The sequence below is a fragment of the Oncorhynchus keta genome, chromosome 26 (assembly GCF_023373465.1).
Source record: "Oncorhynchus keta strain PuntledgeMale-10-30-2019 chromosome 26, Oket_V2, whole genome shotgun sequence".
Lineage (NCBI taxonomy): Eukaryota > Metazoa > Chordata > Actinopteri > Salmoniformes > Salmonidae > Oncorhynchus > Oncorhynchus keta.
This window is the reverse complement of record NC_068446.1, coordinates 23,872,362-23,891,175: the sequence shown is the minus strand read 5'-3', so window position 1 is coordinate 23,891,175 and position 18,814 is coordinate 23,872,362. Positions and strand designations below refer to the sequence as shown.

The following is an 18,814-nucleotide window of genomic DNA, read 5'->3' as shown; positions in this document are numbered from 1 at the left end:
CTTTCCATGTGCTCGCCAGAGGTGGCCTGACTGCCATTAGATACCGAGATGAGATCCTCAGACCCCTTGTGAGACCATATGCTGGTGCGGTTGGCCCTGGATTCCTCCTAATGCAAGACAATGCTAGACCTCATGTGGCTGGAGTGTGTCAGCAGTTCCTGCAAGAGGAAGGCATTGATGCTATGGACTGGCCCGCCCGTTCCCCAGACCCGAATCCAATTGAGCACATCTGGGACATCATGTCTCGCTCCATCCACCAACGCCACGTTGCACCACAGACTGTCCAGGAGTTGGCGGATGCTTTAGTCCAGGTCTGGGAGGAGATCCCTCAGGAGACCATCCGCCACCTTATCAGGAGCATGCCCAGGCGTTGTAGGGAGGTCATACAGGCACGTGGAGGCCACACACACTACTGAACTTCATTTTGACTTGTTTTAAGGACATTACATCAAAGTTGGATCAGCCTGTAGTGTGGTTTTCCAATTTAATTTTGAGTGTGACTCCAAATCCAGACCTCCATGGGTTGATACATTTGATTTCCTTTGATAATTTTTGTGTGATTTTGTTGTCAGCACATTCAACTGTAAATAAAAAAAGTATTTAATAAGAATATTTAATTCATTCAGACCTAGGATGTGTTAATTTAGTGTTCCCTTTATTTTTGTTGAGCAGTGTATAAAACACTTTCCATGACAGACAGACCAGGTGAATCCAGGCAAAAGCTATGATCCCTTATTGATGTCACTTGTTTAAAAATGATGTCAATTGACATTAAAATGACCAAAACCTAATCAAAACTGTGTAGGAATGATAATGAACTTATATTTTATAGTCTCATCACTCTATCCAGCTTGTTAAGTCTTTGAATACTCGACAGTCAGGGAGCATCAGAAATTCTAAAAGCGATGGATGTGGGACTATATTTTGCAAATTTGACAGTGACTAAATAATATAAGAAATTTTAAGCGCGGCCCTCCGGACCTTGGTTAAGACTGAATGTAACCCGCGGGGCAAAATATGTTTGACACCCTTGGTTTAAAGCATAATCCACCACTTTTTCAAACGATAATCCAGCCTTCTTTAAGTTGACAGTTACAAATGGGAGTTTGTACGTTTTCAGAAAGCATGCATATGAATCAATTGTTTATTTTTCCTTCTCTTGGTTCCAGTGTGGGCTTGGACAGTAAGAAGTCCCCCAGAAGCCCTAGCCCGTCTCCAGCTGGCTCTCCGACAGACTCTAGTTCCCGTCGTGTGTCTCCAGGCAGCGCCTCCCTAGCCGGGGCAGACATCCTTGGTCTTGGGTCCGGCTGCCCTCACTCCTCAGCCCGCCCCAGCTCGTCCTCATCCCGGTCCGCTACACTGGGGGGCAGAGCAGAGCCCACGGCTGCAGGTATACCACCTAGAAACACCCGCTCAGCCGTTTTGATAAATACTCTATTGCCTATCTACAACTTCCTTTGTTTCTATCCATCTCTCTGTTGTCCAGGTGAGCTCCACTACACCCCAGGGGTGTTGCAGCAGCGTATGTCTGCAGAGCTCCACTACCTGGAGTCTATAGAGGAGTCTGTGCGTCAGCTGGGCGACATGGAGCAGTTAACGGGTGTGTCTCTGGCGCAGCAGGAAAGTGTCTCGCTTGCCCAGATACTCAAGGTGAGGGAGGCCCAACCCAACCAATCAGAGCACCTGAAGAGTGCTCACTTATGTATATGACTGCTTAGTATAGGCACGACTCCACTCTTGAAATGTTAGCGATTGGCATGTAGTCATGTTCTGGTGGTTTTCATTCACCTTTTTCCTCTAACCTTTTCAGGCGCAGCAGCAGCGGCACGAGCGTGACCTTCATGAGTTGAAGGTGAAAGCAGAGCAGGAGGCGCTGGAGACCCAATGGCAGCTGGAGGAGACACGGCAGAAAGCAGCCAGGGTACTGCACACAGCACTGTCATTTACAACGGGCAACTGCAGAATCCACGTACTTCTCACCTAGAGTTAGATCCATGCACCAACTTGGTAGATTGTTGATCCTCTCGAGGGTGGCTTCATATTTGCCAACACCTTAAATATTTATAGAACTCAATCTACCTTCACTGCATGTAGTGTGAGAAAGAAGCTATTTTACTAGACGTGTGTAGGCTGTAATGTGTTTCAGTAACAGAACTGTGTGTGTGTGTCGTTGCAGGCTCACGTGGAGCTGCAGGAGAACATGGCTCAGACCCAGCAGCAGTCTCTGGGAGGCATGCAGGAGGCCAACGCTAAGATGATCAGCCAACAGGCCGAGTCTGTACGCTATACGGCCGTAGCTGCCCACCAGATCAAAGAGGTCTGAACACTCTCGCTCTCCCCCTCCACTCTTGTCCCTACAGCCCGTCACTGGGCTTGGTTTGTTTCCTCACTGTTGCATGTATTTGCAAATGTCTGACTCTTGCTTCTCGACACAGTTTCTTTCAGTTGATATATTGCTGACTTAGTTGCTCTCTCCTCAGATGACGGAGCTGGCCTGTTCTCAGATCGGTGACCCTGCTGCTGCTCCCATCAGCACCCTGTTTGACCAGCAGAGGCAGCATCACCAGAGCTTCATGGGTGAGATGTCTTCTGCCAAGAACAAGACCGAAGAGCCCTTCTCCCTGGACAGCTGCTCTGACTCCACCCCCTCCAGGAGACCCAACATCAGGTACTGGAATTCACACTCTGGTGTTCCTCACAGACAGACACCGGGAGATGTTTCTCCTTGTCAGCATACTTTGCTTGGTCAGGTTAAACTTTATAGGCATGGCTAGATAAGCAATTGGTTTTCTCCCTCGCATGTCCTCTCTGCGTTGTACCCCCCAGTGGTGGAGAAAGCAGCCACTGGAGTCCCTCCCTGGCCTCCTATGAGAAGAGACAGAGGAGGAAGGTGGAGACGGGTAACAGCTCACTGGTGGAGGCTGTGACCCATACAGCAGCTGAAGACTCCATCCCCAGTGACCGTGTTCAGTCCCTACTGGATGAGAAAGGTGAGGCCAGGGGTTCATAGCACTCACTGTGGGGATTGGAAGGGAGACATTATCACAAACAGGCAATGCATAATAATCGTTTGATGCATAAATAGCCTGAAGTCTCTTAGAAAGAGAAAACAATGTTCCTCTCCCCAACAATCTGTCCCCATAAAGACAGCGCCTCAGTGGGTACAGAGTCTCTGAAGTTTGACGAGTCCATGACGGAGGATGAAATTGAGGAGCGTTCGTTTCGCTCGCTGCTGCCCTCCGAGTCTCACCGGCGTGGAGTGTTGGACAAGAATAGAGTTCCTCACGAGGAGTCAGATGATGTTCCCAGTCAGGAGAACCCCGCAGCACAGGACAGCTCCAAGGTTAGTTTGCCACCTCATTTCAATAACTGTAATGCTGGCAAGGTAGCAAGACTACTCAAATACATAATGATTGGCTGAAATCTTAGCACTTTGGGAGGTTTCTCCTTAAAGTCACCAGCGTATAATGCTTATCCACATTTAGCCCGATTTGACCGCAGTAATGGTGAAATTATAGCTTCTGTCTAATATGTTGGCAGCAGCATTTGTCTTCGCTCTTAATGTCAAGCCACAGTGGTAGCTCCCTGCCTCTCTGAAGGGTTCAGTATGCAGGATTGTGCCTAGCCATACTGACGCCTGGAAAGAGCTGCCTGCCTTGTAGGGCTCCACTGGCCATGGCATCAGAAAGCCTGCTCAACTCATTACTACCCTGGGCACAATCAACGTTCTGTGTGCCCCGGCCCCGCTTAACTGGGTTCTGCGAGATTCCCTGCCTGGCTGTATCGTTCCCTCCCTGACCCATACCTGGTCCCCTCAAACACCGCAGGTGGAGGAGAGGTTGCGGTGCGGCTAGGAGAGGTTGCGGTGCGGCTAGGAGAGGTTGCGGTGCGGCTCTGAGAGGTTGCGGTGCGGCTCTGAGAGGTTGCGGTGCGGCTCTGAGAGGTTGCGGTGCGGCTCTGAGAGGTTGCGGTGCGGCTCTGAGAGGTTGCGGTGCGGCTCTGAGAGGTTGCGGTGCGGCTCTGAGAGGTTGCGGTCACACCTGGCTGCCACATGATCTTGTACATACCTTGGCCTTCATTGGCCCCAGGTGTTTTGACAGCGCTCTGGATACACTTCGGCGTTTACAACACTGATTCTATATCGCAACCACCAAGTCCAGCAGCCTCTCCCTCGCCTCAATTTGTTTGCCAGCTGGAGGGAGCATGTAACCAGTGGCCAGAATGATCTTCCATCTACCACTGTTTGCTCTCTGTGTATGCCTGGTTTCCTGACTGATAAGGCTTTGTGATGTGTTAGTGACTCATTGTTCTCGCTCCCGGCAGCAGGACGGCAGCATGCCCTTCTCCAGCGGACAGGACAGCTTCTCCAGGTTCACCATGGACATGGTGCGTCAGTACATGAAGGAGGAGGAGGTGCGCGCCCACCACCAGAGCTCCCTGCTGCGCCTGCGACAGAAGGCCCTTAAGGAGAAGACCAAGGCCGAGCTCGCCTGGCTGGAGCATCAGAAAAGGCACTGGTTTACTTTTATTAGGATCCATGTTTTCTGAATAAATATTGTCTAATTTTTTGTTTTGTTTTCCATCATACGAAAATGTGCGACTGAAATTCAGTAGAACACATTGACCAAAACGAGTAGTCTCGTTTTGGTCAATGTGTTCTGTTGAATTTCTTTCGCATGAGGCACTTCTGTCCTCATTTTACATTCATGTTCTCACTGTTTCTCCTTTCTGACCTCATAGGCGCCTCAGAGACAAGGGTGAGGATGACAAGATGCCACCCATCAGAAAGAAGCAGAGAGGCCTACTGATGAAACTTCAACAGGAACAGGTAACTAACCAACAAAATCACTGCCCAGCTGTAATGCTGAGTGACCATGACCTTTGACCCTGTCTGTGTGTGTTTCCAGGCGGAGATCAAGCGTCTGCAGGAGGCCAACAGGGCAGCCAGGAAGGAGAGGCAGCTGCTTCTTAAACAGCAGGAGGAGATAGCGAGAATGAGATACACCACCCTCAAGCTGAAGGAGCGCCTCAAGTGTGTCGGCCCCGGGGACACCCCACCGGTCAGTACTACCACCTTCTTACATCATATTCATATCTGGGAATGTGTTATTTATGGAGATATTGAGCTAATCCTCAGAAAGAAATGCTTTGTGTTATGCATTTGTCTAAAATAATACTGCATGGTTCCATTTAAGATTTGAAAGGGTCTTGCGCTCTTCTTCGTTTCTGGTGTGTGAGTGTGTAACCATCTATGTCCTCCAGGAGACTCCAGTGTCGGAGCACGTCGAAGGGGCAACCTCCCCCAGTGCTGCGAAGACTGACGGGGACGTGCGCAGCGCCTCTCCTCTCTCAGTGTCTGGCAGTGAGACCAGCAGCATCATGCAGAAGCTCAAGAAGATGCGCTCTCACATGGATAAGAAGTAATTTAAACGTCTATTAACCTATTGACCTTAATGTCTTATTGGAAGTCTTTGTCATGGGCTCTTTTTTTTCTACTTCAGGGCTTATAATAAGATGGACACAATTTATACCAACTTTTAAACAGCTGAAATTACCATATTTGATAGCTTTATCTTTATGGGTGTGATTGTTAACTTGTCTTAGACTGGCGATCTAACAAAACCATATTGGGCATATCAATCACTAAAGATGGTTTCCTTTGTTAATCACAAGGAATTATGTACCAGCTTCAGAGCTTCTGTTATTGAGAATCATTTGATGGAAGTTGCTGTTGCCTTGAGAAAGTGAGGGATTGGCTTGACTAGAAACCTTAATTATTCTGTGGTGTGGATATGAATATAAGCATGCTCCATGTCCTCTCTAGATCAGGGATCATCAACTAGATTCAGCCGCGGGCAGATTGTTTTTGTTTGCGCAGAAAACCTGGGGAGGCCCATTTAAAACCACCTTGCGAACAGCCAGTTGGGGAACCCTGCTATACATACATGTTAGTTATTCAGACTGCATCTTCTCCAAGCTCTGTACTTATTCCAAAATGTACCATATGTAGTGTAAAATGTCTGTCTGGTGTCTCATACAAGCAGCGAGGGCAGGTTTTTAGTCTTTTAACAATGTGTTCATGTGACTGGAGGGGACTCTCACGATGGTTAAACAGCCAGACCTGCACTCCGACTGACCTCATTCTTATGCTTTTGCATTCTGCAGTACAGGTCCTAACAAACGTTCAGTTGTTGTGGTGTTTAAGGATTTGTAACTTTCGTTCAATAGCAACGTGATCAGTACAAATTGTAGGCTGAGAGCAAATGATTCCTTGAATTTAATAATCTACCAAAAAACATGAAGCTGAATGTACCCAATATCACAGCTAAAAGTGGGAGGTCACTGTCAATTTGAGCCTAGACTTTATTTTCTATAGGGAACTAACAAGCTGCTTGTAGACACGCCTCTGTCTGCTTGCATTGGTCGTCTAACAACCTGCCATTTCAATATGTTAACACTCTCTTTTAATAAAGCTCTAGTGTTGTTGTGGATCATAGTGAAGGTTAATGTGTGATTTTGCCAGTGTTTGAGTCTAATAAAGCCTAAATCAGGTTTTAGTTACCAGTACTTAAAAACAATTATCACCCACCACTACATTTGCAACTTTTTGCTAAAATAATCTAATCTCGCAAATTCCTCCACCCAGTGCATTTAATTAAGGAGAAGCACTATGTCCTCTGAGGTGCAACATGAGACAAAGGCCTCTCTTAACCTTTTTTAGGATTATAATTTATCAGTCTCTGGCACTGCCGCACGCTTTCACACATGGCTGCACATTCCTACACACCTGCTCTTTATTGGAGACCAGCTCCAAAGACACACATGCACATCTTGCCATGTCCTGGCCAACTCCTGATGAAAAGGACTGAGTTTTAATACCCCTCTAAGCTCTGCCACCAACACAAAACCCTGGCAGATTAACTACATTACTTCTCTTTGAATGAAACCATGAAACATTCAGTACAATTAAGCACATGCTTAATCACTACTGTATTCTCTCTCTAATTGGCTGTTTTCTCATTCTCCAACTCATATTTTGTGGGGTTTGTCCTGTGTCACATGTCCTTGCTTTGTTTGGTTGTAGACACTGCTCTCCTGTTCACTACTACTTCTCTCCTTTTACGGCCCACCAGTGGGCATCTCACAGTGTCTGTTTCCCCTACCTCCAGCTGTTTATCTACATCCAGTTGGTCAGGTACAGTGCTGCTCTCACCTCTCACTGCTGCCTCTCCTTCTCTGCCCCCCTGTCCCAAGGACCATGCTTGTGTTCAGCTCCCGCCTCCCAATTTCCTTTTTTCCAGGAAGTGTGAAGTGAAAGCTTGAATAACACCCAATGGCATCCTGTTGGCAACACAAACCAGGCATTGCACGTACGTTCACAACCATATGCATGAAGGGGCACAGAAATTAAACAAGAAGTGAAAAAACGAAAGGCATTTTTGCCAGTAACGAAATGACCTCACTTTGGTCTGCTAAGGTCAAAGGTCATATTCCTTTTAGTACAGTTGGCCTGATTTGAACGAGACTCCCATTGAGCAGCGAGAGCTCTCCAATCTCTGTGGTGTTGCTTTGAGGGGCTCATTTAACTCATTCAGAGTGAATGAATCAGGATCTGCATGACTTTCTCATATTCATGTCACTCACTACTTTTGTTGAAGAAATGTCCAATGTCCAGAGTAAATGATAAGATATTAGGCTACACACCGTCCATGCAAAAGAAGCAGTGCCTTTGGCCGGTGCTTTAGCATTGATAGAGGGGTTTAATCTGTTCAATGAGCCCAGTAAATCTTCACCGACGTTCCGGATTAGGTAACTGTTGCTTGTGATGGGCTAATGAGTATGTATTGCAAGTGGGCTTAATAGAATTGGGAGCACAGTCTAACCCAAAGCTGTACTAGTATGCGAAAGAGAGACAAGCAAACACAGTACTGTCTGGCACTTCTACTAATTATAGTCAACATGCAAAATAGCTGATTAACTTGCAGTGCATAATGAACCAGTTATTTTCAATGTACATTATAAATCAAAGCAATGGAGAAACCATTTTGAAAGTATTTTCTTTCCGCAGTATACATGGGAAATGCATATTGACTCTGTGTTGTGTAGAATTCATGTCGACGTTACTCCCATAAACATTTTGACTCTTGTGTTGTGTAGAATTCATGTCGACGTTACTCCCATAGGCATTTTGACTCTTGTGTTGTGTAGAATTCATGTTGACGTTACTCCCATAAACATTTTGACTCTTGTGTTGTGTAGAATTCATGTTGACGTTACTCCCATAAACATTTTGACTCTTGTGTTGTGTAGAATTCATGTTGACGTTACTCCCATAAACATTTTGACTCTTGTGTTGTGTAGAATTCATGTCGACGTTACTCCCATAAACATTTTTACTTACAATCTGCAATGTGTTTTCTTAACCATTGGTGGTCTTTGACTGATGTTTTGTGGGGTGTCCTACAGTGATGTTAAGCCCTGGGGTCAAACCAACTGATTGAACCTAACTACTACTCTTTGTGCCTGTTTTATCCATTTTGATCAAATGTTTGTACTCTGTTGTTGGGGGAAGAGTTTGGATGACTTGTGCACTATGGTGTCAAAATTAAACCATGTCTGAGGTGTGTGGACCGTCCCGGAGGTTTGCAGTGAAGATGGGCAGGGGGGTGGTTGGGTTGACTGGCTGGACTGCTGATGACTCCACTAGCTTCTGCGACGTTGCAATCATTTCACTGCTTCTCACACCAATTGCACCTACCATTCTTTGTGCTTTCTCTCCCTTCCTCCTGTCCTCCCCACCACCAGGTTCCTGACCAAGCGGGAGCAGGGTCTGATGCATCGGCGGAGGCACGCGGAGGAGCTGCTGGAGTGGAAGCAGAGGCTGGATGCTGAGGAGGCTGAGGTGAGGCAGATGGAGAAGCAGGCCCTGGCTGCCTGGGACAGAGAGCGTCCTAGAGACGGAGACCAGAGGTCAGATCACAGAGACTGCTCCAACGCCAGCCCCAATGCCAGCTCTGGCCAGCACGATCCTGAGGGAAAGACTGACAGAGGTGAGAGACCGCTGTTGACAGACACTGAGCTATGGGCCTATTGTATGTGATGAAATTAGCACATGCAGTAGTTTCTGTTTCTTGCCTGTTATCAGGTATGAGTTTGCAGCAAGCTGCATATCCATATTTGAGGCTTCAGGTGTATTCATCTGCTCTTGACCTTTGTGTCTCTCCTCAGACTCTGTGAGTGAGGGTGACTACTCCCCAGTAGTGACTGGCTCCAGCGTGCACACAGAGCTCTCTGGGTCCCAGCAGCCAGACATCCCCTCCACTGATCAGCCTGGCTCTGTCTCTGAGCTGCCCTCCACCCAGCACAGCCCCTCCATCTACACCCAGGACTTAGACTCTCCCCCTGCGAGCAAGAGAGTAAGGCCCTGTGCATGTTGTGGTGTCATGTTATCTATTACTACAGTAGAAATACGTTGATTACATTTGTTTATGAACCCTTCCATAAGATTAGATTGTTTTATTGTCCCCCTCCTACACAAAAAAGCAACATGCACAGGGCCTTACTCTCTTGCTCACAGAGGGGGAGTCTAAGTCCTGGGTGTAGATGGAGGAGCTGTGCAAGGAATTGTATGAGTTACCAGAATCTGTCAACGCGCATGCTCCAAGTATTATCCCTCCTGAGAGCAAAGTGAGACTTTGTTAGCGCTCTTCCCATCAAATTTAATTTGTGACGTGCGCCGAATACAACAAGTCTACACTTTACCGTGAAATGCTTACTTGCGAGTCCTTTCCCAACAATGCAGTAAGAAAATTAACAAATAGATACAAATAAAATATTAACACAATGAAATATATGTCGTATCGGTAACAAATCAGTGTGCTGGAGTATGAGGTAATTGATAGATTGAGGGGGAATTGTAGGTTTGGTTAGGTGATTGAAGCACTATGTACATCTGGGTAGGGGGTGAAAAGGAAAAAAATCCTGAGGGGGTAGAAGCTGTTCAGGAGCCTTTTGGTCCCAGACTTGGCTCTCCGGTAACGCTTGCCGTGTGGTAGCAGAGAGAACCGACTATGACTTGGTTGGCTGGAGTCTTTGATTATTTTTAGGGCTTTCACCTGACCGCCCGGTTAGAAGGTCCTGAATGACAAAGAGCTCGGCTTCAGTGATGTACTGGGCCGCACGTACTACCCTCTGTAGCGCAATACGGTCGGATGCTAAGCAGTTGCCATACCAAGCGGTGATGCAGCCAGTCAAGATGCTCTCAATAGTGCAGCTGTAGAACTGTTAGAGGATCTGGGGGCCCGTGCCAAATCTTTTCAGCCTCCTGAGGGGGAAGAGGCTTTAGGCAGCTCAGTGAATGTCGGCCTTTGTCCAAGGTCCAGACTCAGTTGCTTCTTTCAGGGAATTGTCACTTTCCTTGTGCACAGTTAATGTGTTACTTGATTGTTATTTGAGTGTGACATTAATAATACTCAATTAACTGCCCTATTGGGTAAAGAGGAAAACACCTTAAAAAAATCACTTCTTTCATTCACTCCTGTGAGCTCATCTTATGGAGCTAGATGTCACTATAGTTATTTAAATCGTCTCAGGAATTTAGAAGCCACATGCAAATAGAGATGTAAGCAGAAACACTCAAGTCTAAATGTCACAGAAAGGCATCTGTGCATGTACCGTTAGAGACACAGCCTTTTGAGTGTGTTTGTTTTTGTGTATGTGTGTGAGTTTTGGTGTGTCTTGGTTAGTTAGTTTGGGGCATGCTGTTGTGGTGAATGTGAGACTGTCCTGAATTCCCCTTGGGCCCTATCCTTTTCCTCTGTTGTACAGTCTCCTTCACCAAAAGCCAGCCTCAGCACTAACACACACCCAGAGGGCAGCAGCTGCAAGATGCAGCTCCGCTCCTCCTCCAGGACCTCCAGCCACGACCCCAAGGCCGCTGACACTCCCTCTGGCACACGCTCAGGTGAGTTGGTCCCCTCTCTGGAGCAGTAGGGCCTCCAAAACGGGACATGATTTTTATTTTCTGTTAGAGCTGTTGAAAAGCAGAGTCGAAAGAGGACTGACTGCAGGCATAATGTGATGCCGTAAGAAAAGGATTATGCGTGCAGTTCCCTGACACTCAACCTGCTTAGTTGTGTTATGGGAGTATGGAAGCTTCCCAGCCGTTACTGAGCTGCAGTCATAGTCCTTTAAACTGCCGTTGCTGGTTCTGTTGTGCTATTATAGCGGACATCTCAATCATCAGATTTTTATCACTAGCGTAACATGTGCAGGCATTTTTGGAGTAGCCTATGAATGTCCGTATGGACAAACCGCAAATAAATAAATATTTACTCCCCCTTCCGAGAATTTGAGTTCAGTAGTTCTAAGTTGGATTACTTTATACTAATCAGTCTGGCATGGATTTCGCATTCTAACCGTACTTATTGTGTCACACAGAGCCTATGTCAGATCAGAGCGACATTGAGAGCCGTATCCGTGCCCTCAAAGAGGAGCTGCGCAAACGCAAGTCTGTGGTGTACCAGCTGAAGAAGGAGCAGAAGAAGAGGCACAAAGAGCGTCTGAAAGCCCAGGAGGCCAGCCTACTGAAGCAGCTAGAGGTCAGTGTATATCAGAGAATCCTAGCCTGCCCTGCTCCATTCAATGAGCAATAACAAGAACAGTGACCTACTTTGGGCTTTGTTTGTTTCCTTATGTCTAGTCCTACAATTATTTCATTGAGAAGACGGAGACTGAGTTGAGTAAGGAACCGGACTCGACACCTGCTGCCAAGCCTCAGATCCTGGCCCCCACCTCAGCCACAGAGAAGCCCAAGATTAAACCACCACCTCCTTACAGGTACACCAACATACTAACTATGTGTATGTTGCACAAACTGATGAATTGGTCCATCTTCATCTAAACATGTTTTTTTTCCTCTCCAGACCTGAAACCGACTGGAAGGTTGTCTCTGACTCAGAGAAAGCTGAGAAGACACTTCCACATTCTCCAGTTGAACAAGGTGGGTTGTGCATTGTCAAGAAGTGTATTTCTCCATGTTGACATTTGTACCCATACTGTGATAACACAAGTTGTTCCATGTTTTGTTGTCAGATGACCTCGCAACATCCGGGCTCAGTAAATATTCAGCATGGCATGAGGAGTCCTCAGACGAGGACCCCCCTACTGTCACCCCTACTCCAGTGTATGGGAGTCCAGAGCACACCAACACTCTGAGGGGCCTGCTGTCCCCAGAGCCTCTCCCCAGGCAGCCCTCTGAGGGGGCACTCCCCCTGAGGGAGCCAGCCAGGCCACAGGCTACCGACTCCGGGTATGAGCGTGTCGTCTCTAGCCACCAGTCAGAGGTCATGGAGGAGCTGGACTCTGTGAAGTCTGAAGGAACTGAGCACACTCAGTCACGCTCTGAAGACCATCACTTTGACCATCTACTCAAACTTGACCTAGAGCACAGCCCAAGTTCCCAGCAGCACCATTCTCTGTCAGAACATGTTTCCTCAGAGAAAGGAGAACAAGGGATTTCCCTGATAAGCAGTCTTGATGTTGATGAGATATCTGCTAAGTCACCATCCCCCATCAAAGAGCAAGCCTACACCCCTGAGTCTGATGTCTTGTCATCAAAGGGTAACTTTTCAACTAAGGGTAAGGATGCCTCTCCTCCTTCAGCTGATGGTTATCATGAAGACTTTGAAATCTCAGTGGAGTCGTCACTCAGGGAGGAAAACCAAGGCTCCAAACCTACCTCACCATCCCGCCAAGAGACCAGAGAAGCTCCCCACAGCAGGTCCCCCTTCTACAGTAGTGAGGAGGAGATTGGTGAGGAGCCAAGTAGAAGATCTGGAGCTCCTGGTGGCAGTCCTCACTCTGAAAGACTTCTTGACCTGCAGAGCCAAACCAAGGATTCCCAGGTCATTAGTTCAAACTGCTCCCCAACTATCTCCCCTTCCCAGGCCCCACCTTCACCAGCACTGGATGAAATGCCTAACTTCGTCATTGGAGACAGGGTTTTAGTGAGCAACGTCCAGCCTGGTACGCTTAGATTCAAGGGCCACACCAGCTTTGCCAATGGCTTCTGGGCTGGAGTGGAGCTGGACAAGTCTGAAGGAAGCAACAATGGCACCTACGATGGGGTGGTGTACTTTGAGTGTGAGGAGGATCATGGCATCTTCGCTCCTCCGGACAAGATCTTCTGTATGCCAGAGAGGTTTGAGATCTATGTGGACAACACAGAGGGCGAGGACTCGTTCCTTGACCACCAATCTGAAAACGAGCCAAAGAAATGCAACTTTGAGGAGGAAATGCATGAAAGCAATCTGCAAAATATAAGCGGGGGTGTATCTCAGCGTAATCGTTCTGGAGACAACGGACCTACTGATGTGAATGATGATTCAGCTGAACACCAGAAAAACTTGATCAACTTACATGAGTTCAAAGAGGGCGAATATTCAATGTCCAATAAAAGAACCAAGACCATCATTCTGGACCTTGAAGATGTACCTAGCAGTCTCTTCATCACTGACATAGACCGTAAGATATCTCTTGATGAGACCTCTACCATCATTGAGAGGAATGGCCTAGATGCCCATCAGAAATCTACTCCAGAGCAGACCGTGGGGAAAGACACCCTCTGTGCTTTTGCAGATAAGCTTCTCAACAACTTCATGAAAGACGCTGTGAAGCAATTCGCACAGATCAGAAAGGCCAAAGAAGAGAAGATATCAGCTGTTAATCAAATGAAAGATGACCTTTTTAATGAAGCGGGTAGGGAAACGGTCTCCCAAGCTCACGTTGTGGCACAGAGAGATGGTCTGCCCTTCTTCCTAGATGGAGACCAAGAGGAGCAAGTGTCGTCTCCAGAACTCTGTAACCGACCGGTGAGTTTTGATCCCATTTTGAGACGGTTAGAGAGTAAATGTTCGAATTGTTAAAATATACAGGATTTTCTTCAGATAATGTGATAACCTGCAATCACATCATGTGTAATGCATTTCATTTATGATATTTTCAGCTAAAGTACTTCAAAGAGCTGATTCGTCTTAGTAAATGATTAAACAGAACTGATTACATTGCTGTAGGGGAATGGATCAATAATTTAGCTTAGCAGCACTGTTGATAACCATCGAGTTTTTGTGGATTTGTTTGAGTCCAAAGGTCAAACAACAACTTTGACCAATGTGCTTATCTACGCTGAGTGTATAAAACATTATGAAAACCTGCACTTTCCATGACAGACTGACCAGGTGAATCCCAGTGAAGGCTATAATCCCTTATTGATGTCACTTCTTTAATGTAGATGAAGGGGAGGATATGGGTTAAAGAAGTATTTTTAAGCCTTTAGACAATTGAGACATTGTGTATGTGTGCCATGGGGTGTACTCTCATAACACAGGGTGTATGGGAAAGACAAAATATTTAAGTGCCTTTTGAAGGGTTGTGGTAGTAGGTGCCAGGCGCACTGGTTTGTATCAAGAACTGCAACGCTACTGGATTTTCCGAGCTCAACAGTTTCCCGTGTGTATCAAGAATGGTCCACCACCCAAGGGACATCCAGCCAACTTGACACAACTGTGGGAAGCATTGGAGTCGACATGGGCCAAAATCCCTGTGGAACACTTTCGACACATTGTAGAGTCTATGCCCTGACGAATTGAGGCTGTTCTGAGGACAAAAGGTTGTGCAACTCAATATTAGGAAGGTGTTCTTAATGTTTTGTACACTCTGTGTATATCCATTTCAATTTGGTGCTCTGTTTTCTTTTGTTATGTAAATATTTATGCCAGTAGAAGTAAAAAATTCATCTTAGATTTTCTTAGGGTTTTCACTTAGTGACTCTTGTCCTTACTCTGTATCCATAGGAGAGTCCAGTGTTGGGGGCTAGTGGTCAGGAAGAGTTGACCAAGCGCCTGGCAGAGCTGGAGTTGAACCGGGAGCTGCTGGATGAACTGGGGGACGAGCAAGACTGGTTCGATGAGGATTATGGCCTCAGCTCTCGTAGAGAGCAGCAAAAACGTAAACAACAGCAGGAGGAGGGGGGGTTGTCAGTAAACCTGGCTGACCAGGTGAAGACCCCACCCAGACCAGAGCTGCCCCGGCAGCCCAAGCTCCCTGAGCAGCCTGCCATGGTGGTGCCCCACTCCGCCCCGAAGGTGGAGAAGCTGGTCGACGCTGCCACCCAGGAGATCTGGAACCAATCTAAACTGGGCCAGGGCACACAGACTCTCACTGGGCTCCAAGTCCCTAAGCCTTCAGAGGAGTTCCTGGGATGCGATGGCAAGGATCAAGAAAGTCAATGTGTTCGCAGCTACAGACAGGTAAGGACACATTGAAAAGAGATGACCCATGTCATGTATTGAAATGTATCCACTGACATTTGCTTATTATCTGCAGGCTGTATATGACTTAACGTGGGAGATCATCCAGGAGATCTTTGCAGAGGATCCTAACGCCCATCAGCCTCAGTGGGTCAAGCCTCGACGCATGAACTCCTCCTACTTCCATAGAGTAAAGAGCCCTGGCGACATCACCAGAGTTCAGGTGTGTATGTGAAACCGACGTTAGTGTGCTGCTAACAGTATAGCTTCCTCCACTGTCCCTGTTCCATACCAGGCTCAAACGAGTGGTGTTCTGCTCGCAAACCCATGTGACTGCCCTCCTTGACAACGTACCAAGCAATTGAGCTATAGAAAAAGCTCTGTATCGATGGCTCCATTGGCAACATTTCAAGCTAGCTGTGGAGTGATCTTACGCCACGTTCTTAACTCTTGTTACATATGCCATGCTTATGGTGCCATCTAAAGTAAAATCTCGTCTTCCAGGCGTTCATCACCACAGAGGTGTTGAAACTGTATAGCCTGAAGAAAGACCTCAACCAGAAAACAGATTGGCAGAAGATGCTGAAATTCGGAAGGAAAAAACGGGATCGAGTAGATCATATTCTGGTAAGAGCATTAAACAGTGAAGCTTTAGGGGTGACTCGTTCTGAATTCAAGAAGTCCTTTATTTTATGAATTACCCAACTAATGTCAAGTGTATTTTCTGGTAGTGAGATGTCTTGTGTGAATTTTCAGGTCCAGGAGCTTCATGAGGAAGAGTCTCTGTGGGTGAACTATGATGAGGATGAGCTCTATGTCAAGATGCAGTTGGCTGACGGTATCTTTGATTCGTTGATAAAAGACACGGTAGAAGTTCTCACACAAATTCAGGAGAAGAGATTGAAAAGAGCCCTTTCCTGAGCTTTTAAGCCCCCATTGTAAACCCATCTTCCACCAGACAGTCCCTCCCACAGCCAATGTGCCAATGATCTCCAGATGCCTTCAGTTCAGTCAAACTGGTACCCCTCTGCAACACAGCTTTGGACTAGCTAATTGTGGATCTACCACATGTCTTACACCAAACATCTTTGATCCAGCCTTCAACCAACATGTAAAGCCTCCCATGCTGGCTGCCCTGTTCATGTCCAGTCAAAGATGGAGTGGATCTGGTTTCCCATTAAATTCATCAATGCTGCTAAATTGACTGTTCCATGGCTCATGAACTCAAGACAGTATTGAGGAGCAGTCTGGGTCATCTAATAGGTGATGATGAGAAGATTTCTATGTCAAGTGTGGAAGTCATTGGGGTTATCAGGTTGTATAAAAATGAAATATTTTGCCTTTTGTATTGTGCTATTTATTGTATGGAAAATATTTAGATTATGGTTTTGTTGTTAAAAGCAAACTTGCTGTTAACAGGTTTTCGAAACAAATTACTTCAGCATTTTGTAAAAGAATGATGAATAACAAAGCACAAAAAGAAATGTGAATGTAGAAATGGCAATACATTGTATAGGGAGAGAGTGAAAAATAAATTAAAATCTACCTTTTTTGTATTTAATATTTAAGAATCCAAATATTAGTAATTGATGGGTTTAAACACGGTCCTTTTTCTAACATGTTTTTGCCTCGTAACTAGTGTATTGGCAAGGAGAACAGATGCCTAGAGGTTCTACCTGGTTAGATTGGAAACCAGCCTGTCACGCTGGATTCAAGCCTTAAAATTGGCCTTTTACCTGATTCAGTTAGTGTCTCCTTTTTTTGTTCTGTATGATTATGGATTGCCACACTCAAAAGCAACAACACAATTTACAGGCCTTAGTTGATGTCTACTCTTATGTACCTCCTTTATTTGAATGATATTTACATATACAGTACATACCTTTTCATAAATACCTAAAGGAAAAGTATTTTTCCAACTGGGTTAAACTTCAGCCTCTGCCTTGTTCAGTGTTTACCTAAGCATAGTTCTAACCAGAGAACACCCTTTGAAATCCCCCATTTGCCTTTTGCTCACAGACTCGGTATTGCATTTTCTAATGGTTCTAAGGTAGCATGAATGGCATATATATATATATGACTCAAATGCCATTTATGGTAGGGTAAATGTATTATTCCTTTGGGTGTCACTGATGATGCACTTCTGACTTACTGCAATGGAACCTAATGTTCTCTCCGTTCGTCACGTACACAATGGCTTTAGCAGCATGGTAGCAAGTGTGAGTCATTGATTAATTTGTTTGGGTCCTAGCATTCAACAACAATGTTCAAGGGCTTATTCTGTCCTCTCATCAGTAGATACTTTAGTCCAAGAATGCTGTGATGTACAAATTAATTTAGCATGCACGGTGATGCTTGTCAATTGTCATTTTGGTTAGACAAGTGACCTTAATGGTGGGAATGAAAGTAGTTTCCATGCCAATTTGCATTTTACCTCTGCTGTTATTTTACCAGAAGGAGTAGATAAACTGTTAACTGTCTATTGTGAGACGTTGAACTGTACATTTCCCTTTAATACCCATTTCTCCATGATATGCCCCATGTTGTGTGGTATGACAAAATAGTGATGTGATTTAATACATAGTAAATTAATTTCCACAGGGCTGAATTGCAACCCCCCCCTGTGGAATGGTGAGAATAATCTGAATTGATTGTAGCTGTGGATAAATATGACTTGATTGTAGCTGGTGGATGTAATGTCCCATTTATAACTATGCAGTATTTGTTGGTTGGGTACATTGTCTTATGTTTGGATCATACAAGCCAGCTTTGTAGTCTTGTGGAAAAACATTGAATTGCAATGTAACCAATATGCCTCCAGACAGTTTTCAAACTGCTGTCTGTAGTAGGTTTGTGTTGGCCCTTGCTGTGAAGATGGGTATTCTAACTCCAAAGCAAAAATGTATATTAGGCTAAAATGGTTTGATAATGAAATTGAGTACACTAGAGATCTTTTTGCATCTTTTAAAGTGTATGAATATTTAGAATGTACTACTGTCAGAGACGCAGCTACACTAGACTTGTCAATTGTTTTATGGGGTGTAAATATACTAGAACAGTTCCCTATTGGATCTGACTCACTATTGAACCTGGAAGATTTTTGTCAAACATTGTTCACATTGCAGATATGTATATAGTATATATATATTTTAACTAAATTGAACGTTGAAGTTGTAAATAAAGCTTTATTTCCAAATATTAAATGTCTGCTATAACCTGCAAAAATCATCCCTAGCACAGTGCCTCAAGTACGTTTGGCCAAATGTGGTTTTCCTTTTAATTTTTTTTGCCCAATTTGAGTGATTTTCGTAAGTGTATTATTATAAACAAAGCTGCAGGACTTCCTCACTGTTTCCTGTTGCACCCTGAGTTATACCACACACGTTATCACAATGCAGACTCATCACCTTAGCCTTTGATTGTCACTAGCTTGTGGAAGTAGAATATGACAAGCATTAAAGTACAGTAAAGCTCATACATTGAAAATGTAACCCATACAATTTACT

General features: G+C 45.5%; 1 protein-coding gene across 1 annotated transcript in view; it reads left to right on the top strand.

Annotated features, from left to right (window-relative positions):
- The window catches only part of LOC118359123 (centrosome-associated protein 350-like), a 41,235-nt gene extending 22,583 nt beyond the window's left edge, over positions 1 to 18,652 (top strand). The window contains exons 15-36 of the mRNA XM_052480413.1: positions 1,170 to 1,390; positions 1,487 to 1,650; positions 1,811 to 1,921; positions 2,177 to 2,317; positions 2,481 to 2,668; positions 2,827 to 2,990; positions 3,147 to 3,343; positions 4,324 to 4,511; positions 4,741 to 4,828; positions 4,908 to 5,060; positions 5,263 to 5,420; positions 8,806 to 9,050; positions 9,229 to 9,416; positions 10,828 to 10,963; positions 11,440 to 11,600; positions 11,702 to 11,838; positions 11,925 to 12,001; positions 12,094 to 13,871; positions 14,853 to 15,308; positions 15,385 to 15,531; positions 15,813 to 15,935; positions 16,065 to 18,652. Coding sequence (XP_052336373.1) covers positions 1,170 to 1,390; positions 1,487 to 1,650; positions 1,811 to 1,921; positions 2,177 to 2,317; positions 2,481 to 2,668; positions 2,827 to 2,990; positions 3,147 to 3,343; positions 4,324 to 4,511; positions 4,741 to 4,828; positions 4,908 to 5,060; positions 5,263 to 5,420; positions 8,806 to 9,050; positions 9,229 to 9,416; positions 10,828 to 10,963; positions 11,440 to 11,600; positions 11,702 to 11,838; positions 11,925 to 12,001; positions 12,094 to 13,871; positions 14,853 to 15,308; positions 15,385 to 15,531; positions 15,813 to 15,935; positions 16,065 to 16,229 — 5,386 coding nt within the window. The 3' untranslated portion in view covers positions 16,230 to 18,652. The remainder of the gene's footprint in view (positions 1 to 1,169; positions 1,391 to 1,486; positions 1,651 to 1,810; positions 1,922 to 2,176; positions 2,318 to 2,480; positions 2,669 to 2,826; positions 2,991 to 3,146; positions 3,344 to 4,323; positions 4,512 to 4,740; positions 4,829 to 4,907; positions 5,061 to 5,262; positions 5,421 to 8,805; positions 9,051 to 9,228; positions 9,417 to 10,827; positions 10,964 to 11,439; positions 11,601 to 11,701; positions 11,839 to 11,924; positions 12,002 to 12,093; positions 13,872 to 14,852; positions 15,309 to 15,384; positions 15,532 to 15,812; positions 15,936 to 16,064) is intronic.
- Positions 18,653 to 18,814: the final 162 nt, after the last annotated feature.